The 25,156-nt window shown below is 56.8% G+C and overlaps 1 protein-coding gene across 1 annotated transcript in view; it reads right to left on the bottom strand.

Annotated features, from left to right (window-relative positions):
- Positions 1-10,363: 10,363 nt before the first annotated feature.
- Positions 10,364-25,156, bottom strand: part of EFNB1 (ephrin B1) — a 47,362-nt gene continuing 32,569 nt past the window's right edge. Inside the window, exons 3-5 of the mRNA XM_058813882.1 lie at positions 16,783-16,875; positions 15,726-15,854; positions 10,364-14,807 (exon numbers count right to left, since the gene is read on the bottom strand). Coding sequence (XP_058669865.1) covers positions 14,419-14,807; positions 15,726-15,854; positions 16,783-16,875 — 611 coding nt within the window. The 3' untranslated portion in view covers positions 10,364-14,418. The remainder of the gene's footprint in view (positions 14,808-15,725; positions 15,855-16,782; positions 16,876-25,156) is intronic.

Raw genomic sequence — 25,156 nt, forward strand, 5'->3', positions numbered from 1 at the left:
GGTCCCTCCTCACAGGATGCCTGGCACTGTAATGATTTCCAGCTCAAACGAGCTCCAGGTTTGGTGCTGCCATCGCCCAGGGCCAGCAGCACCCAAACCCCAGAGTCTGGGTCAGAACCCCTTTTCCTGCCCCAAAATCACTGTGAGACCAGGGCTGCCTTTGCCACAGCCACACCATCCCTCTCTCCCTGCTCTGTGCAGCCCCTCCTGGGCTTTCCCTGTGTCCATCCTGCCCTGAGGGTACCAGGAGGGATCCATGCTGGAATCCTGCTCCAGAACCATCCATCCTGGGAGCAGGACCCCAGCAGGAGCAGGAGGGCAGGCTCAGAGGGTGACAGCAGAGCAGCACATGCCTCTCCCTTGTCCATTATTGCCACCTGAATTTTTGTGCCCCAGGAAAGACCGTGACACCTTTGTACTTGCAAAAGCTGAGGGGGAATGTGTTCCCTGTGGTCCCTGGGATGGGATTGGCACCTTCCCCCACAGGGGACTGTTGGGGCTCGATGGCCACACACCAGGAATGTCACAGCTCCTCTTCTCCCAGGGTGAGCAGAAATCCAGGGAGCACCAAAGGGAGAGGAGAGTCAGGGGAGGGAGAGGACAGCGGGGGGGGAGGGAGGGGGTCTCATCCCCAGATTAATAATAATAATAATAATAATAATAATAATAATAATAATAGTATTGAACAACTCTTTGCCTTAGCCATAGAAGGAAGTGCCTGTCATCAGCTGTGGCTCTCAGCTTTGCCCTGTGGAGCTGCAGGGATCAGAGGAGAGGCTGAGATTCCCAGTGACGCTGAGTACAGTGAGCACAGAGCTGCAGGAGGTGCAGGAGCTGCCACATTTCCCAGGGCTGCTCCAGATCTCTTACCCTCCTCACCTCACACTGCAGCCTTGGTGAGCTCTGAGATTTGCCATGAAAGCTCCTGGTTGGACTTTCCCAGGGCTCAGAACCCACAGGAGTGGTGAGTCCTTGATGCTCCAGCTGGGAGCTGGACCCTGACAGATGGATGAGACCCCATGGCACGGATGGGGAGCAGAGCACAAGGGGTCCATGTGGGAGAATCCTGCTCCTCACCTCACCCAGGGATGTCAGCAGAGCTGGGTGACCCTGTCCTGGGACGTGATTGCTCCCCAGATTCCCCTTTCCAGTGCCAACAGGACCCAGCTCCCTCCCCCAACCCCTGTGCACGTGCAAGACATCCCAGGTGGGCAGGCCGGATCCAGCCTGCTCCAAACCACACTGCTCCAAACCACACTGCTCCAAACCAGGCTGCTCTAAACCATGCTGCTCTAAACCAGGCTGCTCTAAACCAGGCTGCTCTAAACCACACTGCTCCAAACCACACTGCTCCAAACCAGGCTGCTCCAAACCAGGCTGCTCCAAACCAGGCTGGTTCCCAGCCTCTTCCAGGTGGCCGAGCCCCCAGCCAAGGAGGCTGCTGAGATCTGCAGGACCCTTCTGCTCCTCCCGGAAGGAACCCGCAGCCTCCCACCAGGCCAGAGCATTTGGAGCCCGTGCAGGAGGAGGGCAGCGGGGGCTCTCCCTGCCTGGTGCCATCCCCCTGTCCCCACCGTGGGGGACACAGCCCCTTCCTGTCCCTGCCAGCTGATGGCTTGTCCCGTGGCCAGCGGGATGGGGCTGCCTCCAACGCATCTTTCATGCCAAGTGCAAGCAGGCATTGAGGATCTTCAGCTGGCCATGAGCACCCCCCTCACCATTACAGCTCCCTGCCCACCAGCCTGGGGCGGGAGAATGTGGGCACAGGGAGGATGGAAATGGCTGCAAACGCTTCCCTGGGCCTGGAATGTCCTGGGGGTGTCTCTATCCCAGTCTGGGGGGTGCTCCGTGCCTGGCTCGGGGGTCTCTCAGCCCAGAGCTGTGCCAGGGCTCCAGCATTCCAGGAGCACTGACAATAGGAGGGAGAGCCGGCTCTGCTGGCGCCGCCGATCCTGGGCCGCCGGACTCGCCACCCACGGCACAAAAGCAATTAAAAGTTGCACACAGAGGCCACAGTGAAGAATGAGGACACGTAGCTGTGTCACCACCACTCCGTTCACGCCTGTCGCACCAGCCCAGCTGGTCCCGGGGGATGCAGCTGGCGCAGAGATGTCAGGGAGCTGCTGCTCCAGCAGGACCTGGATCTGGGAAATGGTGAGAAGCAGGGAAAAGGAGGCCTTGGATGAGCAAAACTTCCTCCCCCACCATCCTCTCCCTCAGCCACGGCTCGCTGCCCCCAGCCCATAAGGGCAGTGACCAGCAGAGCATCCACAATGACCGGCACAGCATCCCCATGGAAAACCCCACAGAGAGGAGTGGGCAGGAGGAGGCATGGGGGTGTCCATGGGAGGGTGATTTAAAAGCCCAGGGTTAGGGTTAGGGTTACACCTAGGGTTAGGGTTTTTAAAGCAGAAAGCCCCGAGCTCCAGGCACACTGCAGCTGAGAAAGGCATCCCAAGGGGAGCACAAATTGCCACAACATGGCTGCCTCCACAGCTTTTTCCTTGGGACCATCCCTAACCTTAGGCTGATTTACCTGCCTAGATTTAGGGTTAGGGTTAGGGTTACGCCTAGCTTTAGGGTTATGGTTTGGTTTAGCCCATTGTGTAACATGGCCGGGTCATCAGGACACATCTCATCACCATCGTGGCTGCGCTGCTGAGGACCCATCAGGGGAACCTGCAGGTGCCCAAGCTGGGGGAAGGGGAGCCAGGCATGAGCCTCAGCTTGCACGGGAACACCCCCTGTTTGCTCCCCTGGAGCATCACCCACCGCCCAGCCCAGTATCCACAGAGGATCCTGGAATTAGAGTTTGGAAAAGACCTCAGAGATCTTCCAGAGCTCCCTGAGGAAAGGGTGAGCGGGTGGTGGAGCAGGACATATCCCTAGGGATCCCCCTCCCATGGCATCCCCTTGGTTTTGCTGCTACAAAATCCTCCCAGCCTGAGCACACACAGCCTAAAAATCCCTGAAGTACGCACCTCAAAAACAAACAAGCACCCCACAAGGGTCCATCCATGGGAAGTGATGCCCCAAATCCCTCTTCCTGCTGGTGGGTAATGGGAAAGTACTGGAGAAAACCCCACTGCAACAAGAGGTGTGAAAATAACGGATTTGGGGTTTCCTTCAGCGAGCAAATAATAACAAAACCCAAATCATTTCAAGGATCCCAGAACAAACAAGGAACACCACAAAAGCAAACGCAGTGGTCTGCACGAGGATAAACAAACAATCCCACGTTAAATACAGCCAGAGAAAAGGCCAAGTTTGTTTGGGAAGGCAGAGTTAGGCTGGAAAAAATGTTTTTAGAAGTGCTCCCTATGGCTTCACCTGATCTCCCCGTTCAGACTCCAAAGGCAAAGCCAAAATATTTGATTTAAAAAATGTTGAAGTGAGACATTTTTATATTTTTAAAAATCCATTCTTTTGGCCATGAACCCAGAACAAATGAATAGTCCAGGCCAGTCCAAAACTGCATATTTTTGTTGAGCACAGCTTTAATTGAACACGTTTCACCCCACTCTGGTAGAAACAAAGGCACCACGGCTGAGCCAGTTCCAGGTTTGGTGCTGGAAGGTTTTGGGGAGCAGAGCATGGGACACTGGGCAGGAGTGGCAAGTTCAAAGGACACTGTGAAGTGGGAAATGTTTATTATGGGACTTATAGGGCAAAACCATTCCTTTAAAAACCTGCTGGAGGAGAAGGAATAGTTTCCCCATTTTGCAGATGGAGGGTGAGAGCCAAGCTCCCCCAGGCCCCTCCACGGCTCCCCCAGCACCCCCAGCTCTGGGGTGGGCTGGGAGCATTCCCAGCTGCCCTGCTCTTGCTCCTGGTGGGGTAAATCCCATACGGCTGAGGAGCCTTTGCTGTGCCAGCCTCCCCTGATGCTGGAGATGGGAGGGGCTCCCATCCCAGCTGGAAACCCCCCGCAGCAGGAGCAGCCCCGGTGCTGGGTCAGGAGGATCCAGAGGGGCTCGGCAGATCCCGCCGTGCTCCATCCAGCTCCGTCATCCCTGCCCATCCCGCCGGGGCCACGGGGCCTCCCCGGCTGCTCCGCGCTCCGTGCTTGGCTGCACTCCCTGAAAGAGCCTTTCTCTCACATTCAGGGCAGGATTCGCCCGCCCGGCTCTCCCCGCCGCTCTCCCGCAGCCAGTGGTGCCACAGGCAAGAGAGGAGGGAGAGCGGGATGCAGCGGGGCTGGATCATCCCATGGAGCATCCCATGGAGCATCCCATGGACCCATGGAGCATCCCATGGATCATATCATGGATCATCCTATGGAGCATCCCATGGAGCATCTCATGGATCATCCCATGGATCATCTCATGGCGTATCTCATGGATCATCCCATGGAGCATCCCACTGATCATCCCACAGAGCATCCCATGGATCATCCCATGGAGCATCTCCAGGCAGGCCATGCCCAAGACCCACTGCTGCTCCTTTTTTGGCTCCTTCCAAGCCCCTGCCCATCCCCAGCTGAATGAGGGGGTTCCAACATCCAAATGGCATTCCTGGTGGGAATTCCTGCACTCCCCTCACATGCACAGGGTTCTGTGCCTGGAAGTCCTCCTCCAGCAGCTGGGATCACCAGGAAGGTGCAAAACTGATTCTGAGAAACACTGCAGGATTTTCTTCACTGGAAGTGTGATCAGGCCCTGAACAGGTTGCCCAGGGAAGTGATGGAATCACCATCACTGGAAGTGTTCAAAAAACATGTGGAAGTGTCACCTGGGGATGCAGCAGTGCTGGAAGAGCAGCTGGACTCCACGATCTCAGCGGGATTTTCCCACATTAATGATTCTGTGATCCTATGATAAGACATGGAATAAAATCCCCACCCCCAGGCTTCACTGCCTCTGCCTGAGCTGTGAGAGAGCTCTTCCTAGCTGGGATTTCCTGGGATTCGGGATGAGTCCCCTTGGTCCCCCAGCCCTCTGCACCCCCAAGGACACCCAGGCTCATCTTCCCCTTTATCAGGAGCTAATTGCCCCTCTGTTGGCTTTGAGAAGGATCGCGGGGTGTTTGGAGGCTCAGCCTTCCTTAACCCTTTCCCCCCGGGCTGAGGCGGGTTTCCGGGTGCCCCGGGGGGCACAGACACTGCGCCTTTGTTCGGCTGCTCCCGCTGCCGCCGGGATATCGGGATATCGGGATATCGCCTTACGAGCCCAGCGCCCCGGCCCCACTCCCGCGTCCAAGAGCAGCAGAGCCCGGCCGGCACCGGGATTATTGTTGGAAGCCCAGGGAGGGCGAGGAGAGGTGTCAGGCTATGGTACAGGGATGCACGCCCCAGCAGGACCCACCTCTGCCTGCTCAGAGCTGCCTTCTCCCGCTGGGATGAAGTTCAGCCCTTCCCATCCATCCCTGGGAAACCTTTTCTCTGGTCACAAGGTCCCCTGAACCCTCGCTGTGATCCAGCCCCTGCAGGTGCCCCCAGCCTGGCCCTGTAAAGTCCGTAATTAATGGCCAATCCCATTTTGCATCAAGCAGTGGGAAGCCACAGTTCATCCTCACGAGCTGCTCTCTCGTTTCCAGCCAGGACAAAGTCATGGATGCAGGATGGGAGCTGCCATCCTTCCAGGTTCCTGCAGCCCTGGCACTGGAGCGAGCTGGGCATTGGCACAGCCACAGTTTGGGGGGCACCAGGGCGTCCCATGGGGCAGCAGCCATGGGAGCTCTCCACCCCATTTCTCCAAGGGCAGCTTTCCCTGCTGGGGCTGGGGCAGCGGGAAAGCTCCTTTGTTGATGCAAAGGGAAATAACCCACAGGCAGCTGCGGGTTCACCCACTGGTTCATCTCCCCAGATATTCCCTGTATCCCTCCCCACCTCCATCCGCACCAGGAGAGGCCCATCTCCAGCTGGGGCACCCTGGGAAGCCCTTTGCCTGCTGCTGGGCAGGGCTGGCACCCCACAGCACCCCATCCCCTGCCGCAGGGATGGTCCCACCCCAGCTCTCAGCAGCATTCAGGGCTTTTTCCACCCCACTCCAGACTCCAGCCGGGCCACGTCCGCGCCTGAGCTCCCCCAGCCCCCAGGTGGAGGAGAGCAGAGCCCCCCAGCCCTTTGGGGTCTCTAGCTCGCTTTTCCTTCTGGCTCAGCTTCCCTACAAAGACCCCAGAGCCACAGGCAGAGCCAATTTCCAGCAGGAACCTGGCGCTGGGCTCGCTGGGGAGGATTACACCAGGCTGCAGGAATTAGGGGGGAGCTGGGCTGAAACCGAAGCCTCGCTCGGCCCTTCCCAGCCAGGGCAGGTCCAAGGCTGGAGGCGATCCTGGGATGGGAACCGGAGCTGCAGGATGGGAACAGCAGCCCAGCTTGTCCTGGCTCTGCCCAAATCCCATCCCTGAGCCCTGGGATGTGGGAGCGGAGAAAGGCTCAGCCACATCCCTCCATGGGGCAGGGTGAAGCCATGGGATCACACCTCCCCCTGGACACATCCAGTTACAGTGTCCTTATTCCCTGAGCCCTGGGGAACAGGGGAGAAGCACAGAGTGACCATTGAAATGGGGCAGCCTCCCAGCCAGATCCTGGGCTGGCTCAGAGGAGAGAGAACCCCTCACAGGGTCCTGGGATTAGTGAGAGGCAGAGCAAGCCCCATCAGGATACCAGGATTGCTGAAAAGCAGGACAAGCCCCTGTCAGACTCCCAAGATTGCAGAGAGGCAGAACACCCCAAGACTAGTGGGATCCTGGGTTGGCTCAGCAGCAGCTCTCAGGGTGGCCACAGCTCTGATATTTCCCATTTTTCTCTCGTCCTCCATCCAAAACAAAAGGAAAAGCTCTGTGTTTCCTTCAGACCCCCTTCCAGCAGCTGGGGGACCCTCTCCAAGGGTTGTGTTTCAGGAACATTAAAACCTTGCACATAATTAACTGATGTTTGCTGTAGAGCCGTGTTCATTCCTTCTTAACGAGCCAAAACCTACTGGATTTATCCTGAAGCTCCCTGTTTCTCTGGGACAAACCTTCCTCCTCATCCCCCCGTGGTTTCCTAGCCCTCTCCTTTGCCTTTTCCAGTCCTGTGACCCCTCCAGCCCAGCCCTTCCTCATGGTTATCCCAGCGAGTTGCTGGCAAAGCCAGGGAGGTCACTCACAGGAGCCCCTGCACATCCCGGCTGGCTGGGATATGACCAGGGAAGAGCCTTTTCAGGATGCTGGAAGCGCTGCCAGGGGAAAAAGGCTGCAACCATCCCTGCTGGCTCCGGGCCTGCCTGCAGAGGGAAAACCTTGGCAGCGTGTGACGCTTTTCTCCGAGCACTTGAGCTCCGCTGGGTCCAACTGCAGCGCCTTTGTGCGAGCGGCGCCGGGCCCGCTCCGCCCGGATCTGCTCCACCTCGGGCACAGATGGCTGCCCTGGCACAGGGATGGGGCTGGCAGTGGCACAGGAACACAGGGAGAGAGCTGGAGCCCGACCCGCTGCCTTGCCAGCACCAGCTGTGCTCTTTTCCTCCTCTGCCTCACCCTTCTCCTCCTCCCATCCCATTCAGCGTCTGACACAGAGATCACTGTCCACATTCCCACCTCCTTCCCATCCCCTGCGTGTCCCCATCCCTGTCCCATCTGATCCCACCCCATCCCATCCCAGTGACAAACAGCCCCCCAGTGCATTCCCGTTATTGCTCTTATTACGGAGCCCGTGGGACTCGTTGCATTCCACGACAGCCTAATGGATCTTCCAGGCTCCTCTCCCTGGAAACCAGGTGCAGGCGAGCCAGTGGATGCAGCAGAAGGCCTGGCTGTGGGAAAAGCCCACTGCCTCAACCAGGAAAACCTGTTAGTTATTTTGGATACACTGTAGGGAAAACAAGGATAAACTTCCCAATCCTGGCGGCCGCAGCTGGTCCAGCCAAGGTTTATGAGCAGGAATTGCCGTTATCCAGCCCCTTCCAGGCTGGGGGGGTCAGATGCTCCCCTTGGAGTGGAAATGCCAGAGGAGGAGGCTGAGTGTGCTGGGAAGGGTGGATGAGGCCAGGAATGGGCTGCAGCAGTGGGGTGTGATATTGGAAAGGAAACCTGGGATATGTTGTCCTGTTCACCCTCAGCTCTGCTGAGATCCAGGGAATACAGCCAAGGATGGGAAGAGCAGAGGCTGGAGGTTCTGGTGCTCCAGATCCATCCCTGCTGCCTCCCAGGGCCAGCTTGTCCATGGATGGGCAGCAGCCACTGCTGCTCAGAGCCTTGAGAGGAGAGGGAAGCTCCAGGGATGGCAATGCCTTGGCAGTGCTGGGATTAGGAGGGAGAGGATGGGTGGAACAGGGAGAGCACCCTGTCAGCATCAGGGCCACCAGCACAGCCCCAGAACACTGAGCCAGTGTTCTGCGAATCCTGGGGTGTTCCTGTCCTGTGCTCCCCCTCTCCAGAGCTCATTCTGACCCCTACAGCAGCCCCAGTGTCCCATCTCCAGCTGAGCCTGGTCTCAAACTGGAGCTGGAATTGCTGCAGGTCCATCATTCCCGGCTCACCTTCCAAGGGGCTTTGAGCTTCCCATCACTTAACCAAGTCATACAGGCGCTTCCCATATGGGCTCCCCTTCCATGGGGGCTCCACTCTGGCCATGGCACGGTGGCACCATTCCTGCACCTGGGGTGACCCTGGCATCCTTAACCCCAAAATGCTTCTGCACCAGGGACATGGTTACCCCAGCATCCCAATGCCCCTAAACACTCCTGCACCAGTGACATGGTTACCCCAGCATCCCAATCCCCCTAAACACTCCTGCACCAGCGACATGGTTACCCCAGCATCCCAATCCCTCCAAACACTCCAGCTCTGCGGGCCTGGCAGCCGCCCCACTCCCAAGTGGGATCCGGCCAAGGGCGAGTTAATAAACTCGACAAAAAGCTCCTTTATGTGAAATAATTAAAATAACTCCTCCAGTCCTGATGGACATCCAAAACCATCAGCAGCTCTGCAGCTTTAATGAACTTTCCAGATCCAGAGGCTCCCGGGTAGGATCCTGCTGATCCCTCACTGCCAGCCGGCCTCTGGGAGCAGAGCAGAGCCACCACATGGCCTTGGCACCCATGTCCCCATGGGCACTGACTGGCAGCAGGGTTTGATGTCCCCTCCCACCACAGACAGGGACAAGGGTGCTCCCAACCAAACCTTTCCTAGCACGGGGACTTCTGCAGGATCTCACACTGGGGTGGGATCAGAAGGAGAAGCAGCTCCAGCACATCCCTGTCCTATGGAACCCCTCAGCAGCTGCCTCAGGGCACACATGGAGCACCAGGAGTGACCCCGTGGGGCTCACAGGCTCTGCACCCCCAGTCCGTGCTGGTCCCACCCAGAGCAGCCCCAGAGCCGGGGGTGGGTTCCAGGAACCTGTTAAAGCACTTTTCCCTCTGCTGGCAGGTCCCAGCACGTTTGGCACTTCCAGTTCTCCCTGCAGGCATCAGGGCCCAGCGAAGCTGTTTAGAATTAAAAGCCTTATTTCATTCCCACTGGGATCAAAGCATGCAGAGAGAGAGGATTTTCAAACCAGCAAACCACATTTGAGCCCAGCTGGTGCACCCCAGGGCCCCCCATCCCGACCCCCATCCCGCCATTCCCTGCTCACTCCAGCAGGCTCTTCGCATGGTCCCAGAGGTTCTGCTTGAGCCCAAGCAGCTCTGAACCATCCCACTGTGGTCCATCTCCAAGGCTCACCTCACCCCAGGATGGATGAGTTTTCTCCAGCCTCTCTTGGTGAGGTTGGTGCCTCAGCCTCACTTTAAGATCCCATAAACCAGACCCATTCCCTCCCATACCCCTGTGGTCACCCCAGAATCCAACACCCACAATTCCTGACAGGACAACCTGGACTGGAGCAGGTGTGGTTTGCACCAGGCAGGAACTTCCATTACTCCATCCTCTCCTAAAGCAACTCCAGGGCGAGGAGGAGCCAGCCTCACTCCCTTCCTGCATTTCCCTGTGCCTGTGTGGGGCAGGCTCATTCCTGCCAGGAGTGGGGACATCCCTGTCCTGTGCCACCAGCAGCTCCCAATAGGCTCTGCCTGCTCCAGAGCACAGGAACAGCCCCTCACACCTGAGGGGAATCCAGTGGCCCCCAGGAGCTTCCAGCGGCAGGGACAGAGCCATGGAAACACAAAATCGTTTGGATTGGAAAAGACCTTTAAGATCATCAGGTCCAACCATATCTATGGAGTGCCCAACAATATCCAACCCTGAGTTCATGAAATCCTGAGTCCATGCTGTAAATACTGAACAAAAATATCCCAATTTTTCCTGACTAAACCAAATCCACCAGGTCCTTCCAGGACCAGCTGGTGAGGACCTGTCCCAGCCAACTCTTTCCAGATCTCTTCCACTCACTCTGCACTTTCAAACCTAGGGCAGGAATAAAGCACACGGGAGACAGCCAGGATTCCATAGGAAAAAAACCCTTTTATTTAACAATATATCAGGTTCCATCACGGCTCCATGGAGTTCAGCTGCCACAGAGCTGTTACCGATGCCGATGATATGCTACTGGGCGGGAGAGCTGGGAGAAGGCGAAAGGAATCAAAACCAGGATCGTGACACGAAGAAAGAAAATCTGCGGCGCCGGGAGCGCGGCCGAGGGGATCCCGGCACTGCCGGAGCCCCACCGAGAGCCGAGGAGGATCAACCAGCATGGGGATGCCAAGGCTGGAGCCAAGGAGGTGCCAGCACAGAGGGGCCTGGCTCCCCCTGTGCCCGTTCCCAACCATTCCCGCTCAGCCCCGGCCCCATCCCGCATGCCCCGCACCAGGAGCACGGCCAGGCTCCGTATCCGCCCAGGGCTAAGGGCAGAGCAGGGTGGACAGGGAAAATCTGTCGGCCCGGCTGCTCCGGTGGTGGCACAGGGGTGGGGCAGTGGCAGTCCCAGCTGGTTGATGGCAGGGCCGGGCCCCTCGGGACAGGGACGGTGCGGATGTGACGCTGTGGGATGTGGAGGTGGCACAGCTCTGAAATGTGGGAGCGCGGGAGGGACGTGCGGGGGCGCGGCGCTGCCGGGATGGAGAGAGGGATTGTCCATCCCTGCTCCAGCACCTCTGGAACCTCCCAGAAACCCTCTGTCAATATAATGCAGGTTCAGAGCCCAGCTCCTGGGAGCAACTGGGGGAACTGGGGGCTCCCTGATGCCTTCCAGCTGCCCACGACAAGGGCCACATGACACCAGAGATGGCTCCAGGCACGGCCACCACCCCTGGGCAGGGACCCTGCACTGGGCACGGCTAAGGAGAAGCCATCCCAGCCCTGGCACCAAGAAGAGATGGAGCCATGGTGAGCTGGCAGTTGGCAACCAAAACAGGCAAACACAAAATGGGACAGTTGGGAAAGGGACCTGTACCAGGAGCAGCTCCACAGGCCCAGAAAATCAGAGCAGGATCTCAGGATGTTGCATGGAGTTCTGCATCCCCAGGTCAGGGATTTTTTGGTTAAAGTAAGAAAGCAGATAAATTTGATGTCCCTTTAGATCACCATGTGGTCCCCAAGTCTCTGCCTTTGGCCAGGACAGGGCTCAGAGCTCTGGGAATGAGCCACAGATTCTGGGATGGAACAGAATCCCATATTCCTGCCTCGCTCTCTGCTTGGAGCCCATCTGATCCTGCATTATATTGAGGGCAGGTCCCCAGTCCCAATCCCGGCAGTTCCCACACTCCAGCACAGCCCACAGGCTCCAGGCTGAGCTCTATGACAATGTTTTACACCCGTTCTTGTGGTTAAAATTTCTTTTTTTTTCATCTTTTTTTTTAAGTTCTCATTTGTTTTTCTAAGAAAAAGCAACCAGAAAATAATTCGGAGTTTATACAAAACATCTTTACATTATTTCTTCCAAAAAAGACTAGTATTTACACAAACAAAAGGAGGGGGGAGGAAACAAAAAAATTAAAAAAAAAATTAAAAAAGGAAAATCAACCAAATTTCAATGCTTTCCAAGAAAAGAACCCAAGGGACACACTCTGATCCAGGACCCAGCAGCCCGAGGTGCTCAGCAAAAACCAAGAGTTCTGATTTCACCCTTTCTTCACATATTTACAAGATTTTGCAGCTGTTCCCAGCAGCAGGAGTGGGACTGATGGAGACCTCAGCTGGGGACAACCACCATGAGAAGCCATCAGCACTGTCAGATCACTTTTGGTACAACCTGTGGCCAGACTCTGTCCCTTCTCCACCAAAACCAAACCAAAACGACATTGCCCCCTCACTTCCCCCTCCACTCCGGTCACTATTCCTAATGGATTCCACTGTCACTTTCACCATCACCACTGCCACCACCATCCAGCCAGGGCTCCTCCCACTTGGGGAAACACAGGCTAAGGTTTGGCAAAGGGAAGAGGGAAAGGGGATTTTTTTAAGACACAATTCTCTTGGGATTTCCCCATTGGGGAATGGGGGTCCTGGTGGGGGCGGCTCCCAGGCCAGGATGGGCAGTGGATCCCACAGAGGAGAGAGGGATGGAAGGTGCTACACGGGGGAAGCAGGGCTGGGATGGGGAATAGGGGGAGCACCCACTGGGGTGCATCTCTCCCGAGGGAAGCAGCTGGTTTGGGGCCCTGGAAGCAGAACCACCTCAGGATGCCAATGGCAGGAGGGGAGCTGGGACACCCCGCTCCGCTCCAGCCCAAATTCCTGCCCTAAACCCAACAACATGACACCACAGGATGCTCCCATCCTGCTCAGGGCCAAACCCCAGCACAGCAGCCGGGTGACCAGATCCCCCCGGGCCACCGGGTCCCCCCAGGTCACCAGATCCTGCCAGGCCACGGCCCCTGTCCCTGCTCTGCCCCCGCCCCGCCCGCTCCTTGTCAAGGCACTTTAGCAGAGCAGCTCCCTCGCTCTTTGGGCACTTCCTAACGCGGGATTGGGGCCCTGGGGACAGGCGGGAACAGCCCAGGCAGGAACAGCCCTGCCGGCCCCACTCCTGCTCCCTGAGCAAAAGCAGCTACTGCTGGAAGGAAAAGAAACTGAGGAAGGGGGACAGCCCGAGGACAGGCAGTGACAGGGCACTGCCAGCCCTGCTGGGCTCACTGGCATCAGCCACAGTGCTGGCGGCTCCTCCCGGGAGGAGGAAGCTGGGAATGATCCCACCAGACAGGCTCAACCCCTTCCAGTTTTGGTGGGAGATGGGCAAGGCAAGGGCAGGGGAGCCCGGGCTGGGGACCCCTGGGAGGTGGCAGGACAGGGAATGCTCCTGCACCAGGAGCAGGGCAGGGAACAGGCACAGTGGGGCTGGTCCCCTAAGCAGGTCCCACCGAGGGGCACTGGATTCTTCAGGTAAACCAGGAGGGTGGAAGAGCCTTTGGCTCAGCTCCCAACCAAGCCAAGCCTGGTGCTCCAACCTCTGGGGGTCTTCCAATCTCGAGCACCAGCCTCCTTCTGACACTCCTGGCACAAGCTGCAAGTTGGGAACCTTTGTTTTCCAGTTTTCCTTTCCAAGGACAACCACCTGCAGTATGCCCAGCTTGGGAGGGGGCTGCAGCTTCCCTCTGCCAACCCCTACTTTGCTTCCAGCAGGCTTAGCCCCAGCCTGATGGAAAGCCAAAGGCTTTTTTCCACAGTGGGATGCTCCAGAGGGGTTGGGAAGAGCTGCCAGGCCATGGCTGCTCCACGTGGGGCAGGAGCAGTGTCCAGCTTGAGACTGAACGCTTGAAACAGGGTGGAGATAGAAAATTTTTTTTCTTTCTTTCTTTTTATAAAGAGACTAAAACAAGAGTCAACAGCTACGAACACAAAAGTTTCCAGGGGCAGTGGGGGGAGCGGGATCTGCCCCATGGCCGGCAGGATGACGTGCTGGAAGGAGGTGATGGCGTGTGCCCAGAGGTGGCGGGCCAGAGTCCCGCCCGGAATTCACAAAAATAAAAATGTTACAAAAAAATTAAAATAATTATTATAATAATAATAATAGTAGTAGTAGTAAATCGGGTTTGCCAGCTTCCTCCCTGCACAGTTGTCTGCATCTTGGCACCATGGCAAAGCATCCTCCTCCTCCTCCTCATCCCCCTGTGCGCTCGCTGCTCCTGGGACCGAGGCCCCGGCGTCGCTCCAGGCTCCGGGACCCTGCGGCGCTGGCGGGCACTTCCCACAGGCCCGGAGGGGTGACGCGGGGAAATCCCAAACCACAAAGGGGAGGTGGAGTCTCCGGGTTTGCCAGCGGTGTCCCGAGCACAGAAAGGCACGGCGCCCGCCCCCCACGGCCGGCCACAGTCTGGAGAAGAAGAGGAGGAGGCTGAAGGCTCACCCTCAGAGTCTCGGGATTACAAAAGCTGAGAACTACAAAACTAAATACAAAGGGGAGAATCAGCACGTGAGCGTTGAGCCCCCTGCTCCCCAGCGCCGCTCCCGGCGCTGCCCGCGCCGTGCCAGGGTGGGGGGAACGTTTCGCTTCCTCCCTGCGGCGCCAGCCCCGCGATCGGCGCTCCCGCGCTGCTGCATCGGCCGTTCCCAGGCTGCTCCTCACACCTTGTAGTAAATGTTGGCTGGGCTCTGCGGGGGCATCTCCTGCACGATGTAGACGGGGTGCCCGTAGTCCCCGCTCACCTTCTCGTAGTGCGGGCAGTAGTTGTTCTCTGTAGTCCGTAAGGGGATGATGATGTCGCTGGGCTCTGAGCCCGCGTTCCCGCTGCATTTGGGGCTGGCCAAGGTGCTGAGGGACAAGGCTGCGGCTCGCTGCTGCGTGTGCTTCCGGTGCCGCTTGCGGATCTTGATCAGGAGCACGACGAGGAAGATGATGATGAGGATGAAGATGACACAGCCGGCGCCGATGGCCGCGAACACGGCCACCTTGGAGCTCAGGAAGCCATCGCTGGGACCTTGGGTCTCCTGGCCGTCCTGGTTGACGGAGCCTGCAAGGCAAGGGGAGATGGGGGTCAGAGAGGCAGCAGATCTGTGCTCTGTCCATGCATGGATCACACCTGTGGAGCAGGGGGATGAGTTGCTCATTGGAGCCCCTCTCTGCCCCCTAAACTCAGCACAACATTCTCCTGCCGGGCTCCCAAGGAGGGGAGTCCCTCACCTCCAAGGGGACGGCACTTGGTCCCCACCTTCCCACCCCAGTCAGACCACACATCCCTGGGAAGGACTGGGCAGGGCAGGCAGGAGTCCCAGGCATCCACAGAGGGGGCACCACATGCGCTGTTCTCCATCCTGCACCATTGCTCCCCTTCCCATCTCCCAGCCTATGGAGCAGAGTGTTGATTGTGTCCAGGTGACACCATTCCAGACCAGGGTGCCCTGGTGAATGTGGACTCTGACACCCTGGGCCCCCCAGTCTCCAATTACTGACCCCTGGGCTGGAGCAGCTGCAGCCCCTACAGGGGCAGTGCTCAGAGGCTGATCCAGGCAGAAAGAAAAGAAAAATTTCCCAGCTTCATCTGATTCCACTTTGCTCTCAGAGGGGTCAGGAACTCAGGAAACCACCTTCAAAGGGCTCTCACACCCAAGGACCTCACCTCCTCCAAGCCCTCTCAGATGTCCTGTGAGGAACACATGGGAGGAGGAGGAGGAGGAGGAAGAGTGCTGAAACAGCACTTCTCTGCCAAGCTCTGCCAGGAGCTGAGGAAACAAACCCAAGCTGCTCTGCAACCTGGGCTTGGGACAGCAGAGATGAGCATAACGCTTAAAGCAAACCCATCCAGATCCCCGATCCAGAGAGTATGGTATCCCTGGCATCCATGCAACAAGCTGAACTTGGAGGCATTTCATTGGCCCCATGGCAGGCAGAGGATGCCCATCCCTCTCCTGGGGATCCCTGGAATACCCACCTGGCTTGCCAGGCTCCTCCACTGCTGGGACCTTGCTGCGCGGGCCCTGCGTGACGACCTTCACGGTGTCATCCGACTCCTTGCTCGGCCGACTCGTCGTCAGCTGCTCTGGGATCACCGCGTTGGGATCTGGGAAAGGAGAGAGGAGGGGTGCATGAGAAGCCTTGGTCCAACCTGGAAGGCAGCAGCTTGTCCCCCCTAAAGAAATGCCCCCACTTGTCAGCCACTCCCATGGGGCACAGGAGCACTGGGAGATGCCGAGAGCAACAGAGCAAGGCTGAGCTGCTCCAGGGCTTGTGGGAAGCAAGTCCCCACCCTAATTCCCTGGTTTGCTGTCTGCAGAGCTCCCGTGTGTGGGCTGGGACAGGTTTCTTGCTTGGGCAGCAGGAGGAAAGGAAGGGAAGGGCAGGCAGGAGGCCAAGGCTGCAGCACAGCTTTGCCTGTTTATTATAAATATTGGCCCCAACGTGCAAACACAATAATGAGAAGCAGAATCGGGAGCTGCGCATCCGAGTCAGGGCTGAAATGAGGCCGAGGCATCAATGGGGCTGGGAAGCAGCTTAGGATGGAAGTGGAGGGGAGCAGGAACTCCAGGAGAAGAGCCCGTTGGTGACACCCTGGTGTCCTACTGCCACTGAAGTCCCCACAGCCTGGTGGCCTCCAGAGCTGAGAGCCACCAAGCCCAATCCCTGATGCCTGGCCAGATACAATCCCCCCTTGGATGCCCAGGAAGTCACAGGGCACTGCCTGTGCCAGCCCCCTGAGCCACTTGCAGGGCTCATGGGTCCTGTGCTGAGCTCACTTCCCACTGGGATATGGCCCACGAGGTAACCGGGAACAATCGCTCCCTTTCAACCCCAGTGCTCCGCACGTGCGCCATGTTGGCAGGACAAAAAAGGCAGGAAGAAAGATCCTAAAAATGAAATTCCAAGAGTGCTCCCCGGAGCAGCTGGCCTGGCCTCAGTTTCCCTGCAATCCTGAACTCCTACATTCCCCAGAGGAGCAGGGACCCTGGATCAGGGGGCAGCAGGAGACCCCAGGGAATGGAAGGACTCACCCTGCCCCACTTTCATGACAATCTTCATGGAGCGTGTCTGGCAGACCCCTCCTTCCCGGTTCTCCAGGCCATCCAGAGTGCCATTGGAAGTGGCTGCAAGAAAAGAGAGGGAATGTTAGACAGGTTCCTAGGAGCTGGAAGGGCACAGCTGGGCAGCTCTCTGCTGTTCCCTGGCATTACTGTACAGGTCCTCACTGTCCCCTGGCACTGCCACGCAGGTCCCAGCTATCCCCTGGCACTTCCTACTCCAGGAATTCACTCCTGACCCCCAATTACAGCCACATCTTCACACCCCAATCCAGAACCCTCCAAATTTCCAGATCCCGCCCCTTCCAAATCTGCCTGCAGCAGCGAGGACATGATCCCTGCAGCTTCCTCTCACTGCCACATCCACACAAGTGAGCCATTCTCCACGCCTGCACCCTCCTTCCCCTTTAATTCCTGGATAATTTCCTTTGCTCCTGGTGCAGAATGGGAACACTTGCATATGCACAGTTTAAATTATACATCTCTAATTACACCCTGTGCCTCGGTGAAGAATGTAAACTCAGAGCCCCAGTGGACTCCGGGGGCTCTAATTGCAGGGCAGAAGTCACTTAAATTCACATTAACTTTTCGCTGGAGCCGGCACGGAGTTTTCAGCCCTTGGATCCCATGGGAGCACAGGGAAGATTCCCCCATCCTCCCCCATCCTCCAGCCCTCTGCAGGGCTCAGGGCAGGGGGAACACAAGAGAGAATAAACCCAAACACAAAGATTTCAGGATTAAGCACCTAAATGGCAGATTCTGCTAAACAGACTCAAAAAACTGGTTTCTGACTCCACCAGGGCCCTGGATGTGGGCACTGTGCCTGGCCCAGGGACCAGGATGGCTCCCACCCCATCCCACCCCCATGCAAACACAAAGCATCCCAGTGCTCCACCAAATCTAACCACAGGGATCAATTCACCCCGGGAAGCAGGGAAACCTGGGAGGAGCTCAGCAACAGCTCGGGGAAGGCAATGTGATGGAGAATCATGGAGTCCAGGAATAATTTTCCAGACACAAGGCAGGACTTGGCCAGCACAGTGCAGCCAACACTTCCCAGAGCCTCAGGTCAAAGCTCAGCCCCAGGGTTTCAGGTTCCCTGTGCAGCCCAATTCCTGCCTCCATCCTGCAAAAAAGCAGGTCTGGGAGGGCAGGTGACTGACAGAAATTTGGGATGAATCCATTGGACCCTGCTGGGTGTTGCTGAGGGGACAGGAAGAGTCTGGAGGACAGAGCAATGAGGCACCCAGCAGGAGGTTGGGTGCCTCCAGGAGCCTCCACGCTGGGATAAACTGGAAAGCACGCCCAGATCCCTCCAGGAAGCAGGCTCTGAGTCCATCAGCTCCTTCCAAACACCTCTGTGCAATCAAGGCTCCTGCCTGAAATCCCAGCAAATGTTTTCCTAATCAGAAAGTCCCTGGGCCATTTGCTGAGTTAACACCTCTCCCACAGCAAGGTCCCCCCTGCCAGCAGCTCCTGGGATGGGATGGAGCCGTGCCTCCAGCTGGGATGGTGCATCCAGCTGGGATGGTGCATCCAGCTGGGATCTGCTGGCAGCCCTTCCAACAGCAGCACTGTCAGCACCAAGCCCCACGCAAATGCCTGGGAATGTGGAGAAACGCCCCTGACAGCCTGCACGAGTTCTCTGGAATCCAAACAGGATGGACCTGAGCTCAGACTCCCCGTAAAAACCCATCAGGAGTGAACTCCAGCAGAAGCTCGGCAGCCCAGTTCTCCCAGGCTGGAGGCGCCAGTTTGGGGGTGAAATCAGCAGGTACATCCCAGCTCACAGCCCTGAAGCAGCTCCTTGAATTGTTTCTCAGCTTCCCAGCTCCATGCCATGGGTTGTTGCACCTCAAAGAGACTCATCCATCAAGGGAGAAGGCAGCAGTCTGTAAAAACCAGTCCCTGTGAGGCCTCATGAGGTCTGATTTATAAATAATTAACTAATTATAACAAAATGTGTAACAAGCAAGTGTGGTTCAAGTGGGGGAAACCAGAAGACTCCACAAAGGCAGCAGTTTCTCCAAAGACATTCCATCCACAGACAACAAAAAATATTAAAGGTCCAAAGGGGACAGAGGGAGCAGCTGGAGCCACAGGGATGGATGAAGGGACACAGTTGAGCATCCTTCTTCCCACCCCACACTTGGACACAAAGTTTCTTCTTGTTCTAGCCATGGAAATGATGAGGAAGAAAGCAGCTTTGAGAGGGAACCATGTGGAAAAATGAATCAGTTGCTTGAGGGAACAAAAAAGGGAAAAACATTTGTAAAACCCACAGTGATGGTCTTGGAATGGCCTCTGGAAACAAAGACATGAGCTTCCACTTTCTGTGTAAATCCACAATGGGCCAGAGAGAGGCTGGATGCTCCACGCAGCTGGCTGGGCTTCCAAAAGTCAAAATCCAAAATTCCCAAATCCATCCAAATGGTGCAGAGTCCAGAGAGCTGGATGTGAACATGCAGGGCAGGGTGATGTGAGAGCAGCAGGTCCCTGATCCATCGGGAAAGGCTGCTCCAGTGCAATTCCCTGTGAAGCTCAGTGATGAAGAGCTGCTCCTCCCGCTCTGTTTCCTGCTTTCCCAGTGGAAGAAGCTCCAGCAGAAGGCTCCAGGCTCAGCTCAGCCCAGCACCAGGGGATCCACACTGGGATCTGGGTGGCACTTGATGGATTCCTCAGGTACCTGTGCCACTCACTGCCACAGTTAGGGTGAGTTGTGGTGACACCACCAATCCTCAGCTGCCGATGGAATCCAGAGTCAGCAACCCACAGAGGAAAATGTTAAATCCACAGACACGGCTGCAGGAGAGCTGGGAGAGCCCCGAGCTGCAGAGAGGCAGCTGCAGAGCAGCAGCAGGAGGCAGAGCTGTGACACAACAAAGGCAGGCAGGCAGGGAGCTGGGCATAGCTATGGAATAGGAAATGGCAGGTCTCAAACAACACTGTCACCTCCCCATGCCACACCAGCAAGGCTCAGTCCATCCAGACCCAGCAACACTGAGCACGCAGGAGCATTTTCCTGCCTTATTCCATTTTGGATGGATTTGCAGGTTGGCTGTAGGACTGGGAGAGCAAAAATAACCTCTGGCCAGTGACTTCCAAAGGCTGACTTCCAAAGGCTGCTCCCAGCCCAGAGAGCCATCAGATGCCTCTGCCCTAATGGAGCATTAAGCCCCGGGCTGCTGAGTGATGAGGATTTAACAGTGATACCATTAACCATGTAATTGCTTGTCAATTTAGAGGAGATGCTCAGCCACCATGGAAGCCAGGCAGGACCTCCACTCCTGGAATCCCACATGCCCATCCAGCCCAGTGACACACAGCACGGAGCTGGGACAGATGGCTGAGATCCCCAACAACCCCATGGTCCCGTCTCCAAGCCAGCAATGCCATGTGCTGTCCCTGCTGCCTCCCCAGCGTCAGCACTCGGTGTCACCAGAGCTTTTCTCCCTCCCCTAAAAATATTTCAAAGGAGAACTCGGGTTTTGGCAGATGGGAGATGCTGGAAGTAATACCTGGCAAGAGATGAAGGCATGGGTCTCTTAAATGGTCAGCCCTGGCCAGAGCGAGATGTTTGGTTTCTCTGCTGGATTCCCTCTAGCAGGGCTGCGTTATGATTTGGGCCCCAAAGCACAATTAATGTGCTGAGACTGTAGTGAATCCAAGTCTCTTTCCTTTTATTGCTCTTAATCACTCTTCCATCTGTGCAGCTCAGCCCTGCTCCAGCCCCAGCCCCAGCCAGGCACGGCGTGGCCACAGCCCGGCCACCATCCCCAGCACCCTCCTCACCCCCAGACCTGCATAAGGTTTGTGTTTTCATCACTTCAGGAGAGGTGGCAGCATCCCACCAGTGTCTCACAGCCTGACCCTGATCCTGCCAGGACCACGGGGCAGCTTGTAGAGTAGCCTGAGCCCAGCCTGGACACCCCTGGGCTGAAAGCCCCTCCTGGCACAGACGAAGCCCCTCTACAGGTCACCCTGGAGATGTGGCTCCCACATTTCTGACGTGCTCGGACACTGTCAGAGATCCCTGCAGAAATCCACAAGCAGACGGCACCTCAGACAAAATCCCAGCTCCTGCCACCTCCCCTCTCCAGATCTTTCAAGCTGTTTTACACTCCCTCAGTACCGACACAGAGGTGCTGCACTGCCCAACCTACCACGGGCACTGAGCTCCTTCCCCCCATCCCAACCAGGCTGGCACCCCAGGGGACACGGAGCCACTTCCAGGTCACGGAGCAGAGGCACCCGCCTGCTCCACTGCACACCAACTCCCTGGGGCCTCCGGGGAGCACGGCTTGGTTACAGCCCCTGCTCCTCCTCCTCCTCCTGCCGCTCCTCCCAGACATCAGGGCCACGCAGCTCCGGCTCAGGGCATCCCATTATTGGTACTATTAATATTAATATCGGTGTCACTTCCTAGCCAGCCCCACTGTGGGGACACGAGCCCCCCACCCTGCACACATCCCCCGGCCCCTCTCCTGAACTCCAGCACATTGGCTGGGGCTGCTGCCAGCGCGGGGGCAGGGGCTGTGCAGAGGGAGCCCACCCCATGCTGTCACACTGCCAGAGGGGCCGGCAGCCGCCTTCCAGCCTCCTTCCAGCCGCCTTCCAGCCTCCTTCCAGCCCTCTCCCAGCCTTCCCGAGGCAGCTGCGCCGGGAAGGGGCCCTGCAGCCCCTGAAATGCCTGAGTGAGCCAGCCCGGCCCTGTCCCGTCCCTGCAAGGCTTGGGTTTCACAGCCACTCCTGGCAGCTCCAGAGCTGCTCCAGAGCTGCCCCAGCCACACGGTCTGGCATGGAGAGAGGAGCCCCTCTGCTCTCCTCCCTGCCATCAGGGCACTGCCATGCCGTGAAGCCGTGGGGATTGCGGCGTCCCTCCCCACAGCTGTGCAGGGCAGGTGAGGAGCCTGTCACTGCAGCAATGGGAATCTGGACATCCCATCCCACACTCCCTGCTCCAGCAAACACAGTGGGAAAATCTCCAGTTCAAATGCACTGCTGGAAATAGGAATGAAAACCATCAGGTGGGGTTTGGCTGGGATGGGGTCTGGCTTTCCCTGGCCAGGGTCAGCACCCCCATAATCAAATTAAATTATCCCCATTCCTTATAGAGAGCAGAGGGACACACACAGAGCTGGAAGAAGGGAGGCCACCACCCACCACACTCATCCTCACCACCTATAGTTCCACTCTCTCCCACTCTTTCCTGGGGCAAAGGGAGAATAGGCAAACACTGAAGTATCCACTGGAAAAAGACACTTTAACCCAAGTAATGCTTAAGTGAAAAGCTAATTTCCCATTAAAACAGCTTTCTGGTGGAAAATTATAACCAGCTCTAATTAGTATCATAATTAAGAGTCACTGCTGGATTGCAGGAAACCTCATCCAGGCTGGAAAACACATCTTGGCTGCAGGACCACAGCTTGGTGACTCACTCAAGCCCTTTATCATCAACACTGTCTGTATGGATGAGCTGTGGAAACTCCCGGTGTCCATCCTGCTTCCTGCTCAGCTCAGGAGGACCACAGCCCTAAATAAACCCTTTGTCTTCAGGTCTGTCCATCCCTTCCAAAGAAAGAGCACATCACTGGGAGAGGAAGGTGACTTGCGCAGTCTCTGTGGTCACCCCAAGCAACTGGAGACAGATCAGGATGAAAGTGCCACATAATTCCCCACCTGATGCTCTGCCAGAGTCATTTGTGGGCCCTGCTGGGAGCCGGAGGGGAGGAAAGCACTTACTGCCTTTTAACAGGGTGTAAATCTCTCCTGTTAGGTAGCAAAACCTCTGGGAGATGACTGAGAAATCCTTTGGGAAGGGGATGGAGACAGACAGTGCCATCCTCCTGCAGCAAGGCTGATGTCAGCTGCTCACCTGAGCTCAGGCTCCATCCACACTCCCAGGGGCTCAAAGAAAACTTCAGGTGATCAGGGATAGAGGATCTGACAGAGCAACAGTGTGATGGTGCTTCCTGGAGCTCCCAGCGAGCTCTTGGTCTGACAGACAGCACCCACCATCACCAGCATCCACCACCACATCCCAGCACCTACCATCACATCCCAGCACCCACCATTACAGATCCTTCCACACCAGTCTGGAGCTGCAGTGATGCCAACAAGACTCTTTCCAGCACTACGGGAGCAGTGGATTGCAATAGGGATCCCAGGAGAAAAGCCCAGGGAGAGGGTCTTGATGTTATGGTTATTTAAAAAAATATGCTAAGGAAGTAGCTGCCTGCACTTATCCACACACAGCTTCCCAGCCACACCAGTATGCCAGGATTTGTTTCAATTCCTCATCAAGCTGAAAACTCTTTCTGTCTTAAGAGTATCCTACTCAATATTTAATCCAAAAGAAGCCAGGTTTAATCACTTCTAGTGTCCCAGAGGAAGTCCTCGGAGGTGACCACCACTGAAGAGCCACGTCCACCACAATCCATGCAGCTGCAGGAGATGCCCTGGGATTTGCTGCTGACATGGCAGGAGGAGCAGGGGCTGGAAGAGCCAGGGTGAGGAAAGGGAAGATGGGATGCACCAAAAATCTGCTTTGGCGTGAGCCTCCCACCACAGCACAGCAGGATCAGGCAGGTGATACAGGGGGAGATGTCACCTCTTCACTGCCATCATCTCTGCCATCTCTACTGTCACCTCAGTGCTCAGGAGCACTGAGGAGTTAAACATGTTTTGTTTTCTCCTAATGGGTCGTGACAATGTTAAAGGGGTCGTGACAATGATAGAGATGCTCTTGCCAATCATTTCTCTTGGGGAAGAGCATCCTGGGATGCAGCCAGACCAATTCCCCAGGCAAACAGCACCCAGTGCCCAGCTCCAGAGCCCTTGGTGTGCCAGGGCTGTAGGCAGAGCTGGGCTGCCCAGCAGCCAGGGAGATGAGCAGGCATGGGGACCCCTGGGTGGATGGTTATGGCAGGCAGGGACTCTTGGGTGGGGGTTTGTGGCAGGCAGGGCCCCCCTGGCCCCAGAGCAGATCAAAGCACGGGGTATTTACCTCCCGGCCGGGCCCGGGACACCGGCCCTTTCTGAGGGGGCTTTTCATCCCTATTAGGGCCATGAAAGGCTGAGCCATGAGATCAGCTGCCAGGGGCTGTCCGGGGACAGCGCTGAGCCGAAAAGGTCAGGAGGGAGGAGGAGAAGAGAAAAGAGGCAGAGGCTTAAGGGACAGGGCTCAACAAAATCACATTTACTGTGGTCACGCTCTTCAGACAAGCCTGCAAGACAAGGAACCGCGTGTTGTCTAAGGGCCATTATTTGGGTTTGACATGGCCAGGGCCCGGGCTTTGAAGTCGGGAGCAGGACACCGTTAGAGCCATTTGTGTCCAGCCAGCGGCTCCCACGCGGCATCACCATCCCCTGCCAGCAGCTCCCAGAGGGATGGGAATGGGGATGGAGCAGCAAAGCCCCAAAACCAGATGGATGCCACCAGGCCGGCTCTGCTTGGCCCGGATGTGTCGCAAGCCGGGCCCCTTTGGGTGAAGAATGAGGAAGCTGCTTAATTGGAGTTTTATCAGCTGAAGTTCACAGCTCCCATCATGGCATCAAACGGCCCTTGGGCTTTCAACTCCCTTCCACCAAACAAGTTGTGGGAAGGAGCATGAGGAGCACATGAAAGTGGCCACATTCAAATGGCATCAGTAAAGAGCTGGCAGGCTGACAAAGCCCCCCCTGGCACAGCCCCCAGCCCAAGGAACCAGGGAGGGAATTATCAAATCCCAAGGAATGCAGGAAGGAGCACGAGCGGCTCTGCACACATGCACTGGCACGGGCTGAAGGCTTCCCAAACCAACGGAAGCCGGAGGAGCACAGCCAGAAAAGTGAGTATGGCAACGTGTCCCAAAAAAAGTTCCCGAGGAGGAAGGATGATCCTGGCAGCTGGCAGGGTATAGGTGACCCCCCTTCCTCTTGCTGAGCTGCAGGAAAACGCTGACGAAGCGTGGCCCGGGGACGAAGCCACATCGCAGCAGCAGCGATGGTTTACAACAAATAACTCTTGCCAGGTTAAGACTAATTGCATCTAAAAACAGAAATGCAAGACAAGGGCTTTAACACAACACTCAGGGTAATAGATCCGCTCTCACTGCATCCCGCTGCCAAAAAGCGTTGGATTGGATTACGGACGTTATTACATCAAAAATGGATTGAAAGGCTTAAGGACTCACAATAAACAGCAAATGTGTCGGATTTATGAGGAAACATCTACTAGGACCTTGCTTTTCCTTCAGCATTGTCATCAAACAAGCGCTCTGTGCTTTAAAGAGGCTCATGGGACAGGTTGGACACTGAGGAATAACACCTGGAAGTACACCTCAGCACCACCACCACCACATCTGCA

This window comes from Ammospiza caudacuta, chromosome 14, assembly GCF_027887145.1.
Source record: "Ammospiza caudacuta isolate bAmmCau1 chromosome 14, bAmmCau1.pri, whole genome shotgun sequence".
NCBI classification, from domain to species: domain Eukaryota; kingdom Metazoa; phylum Chordata; class Aves; order Passeriformes; family Passerellidae; genus Ammospiza; species Ammospiza caudacuta.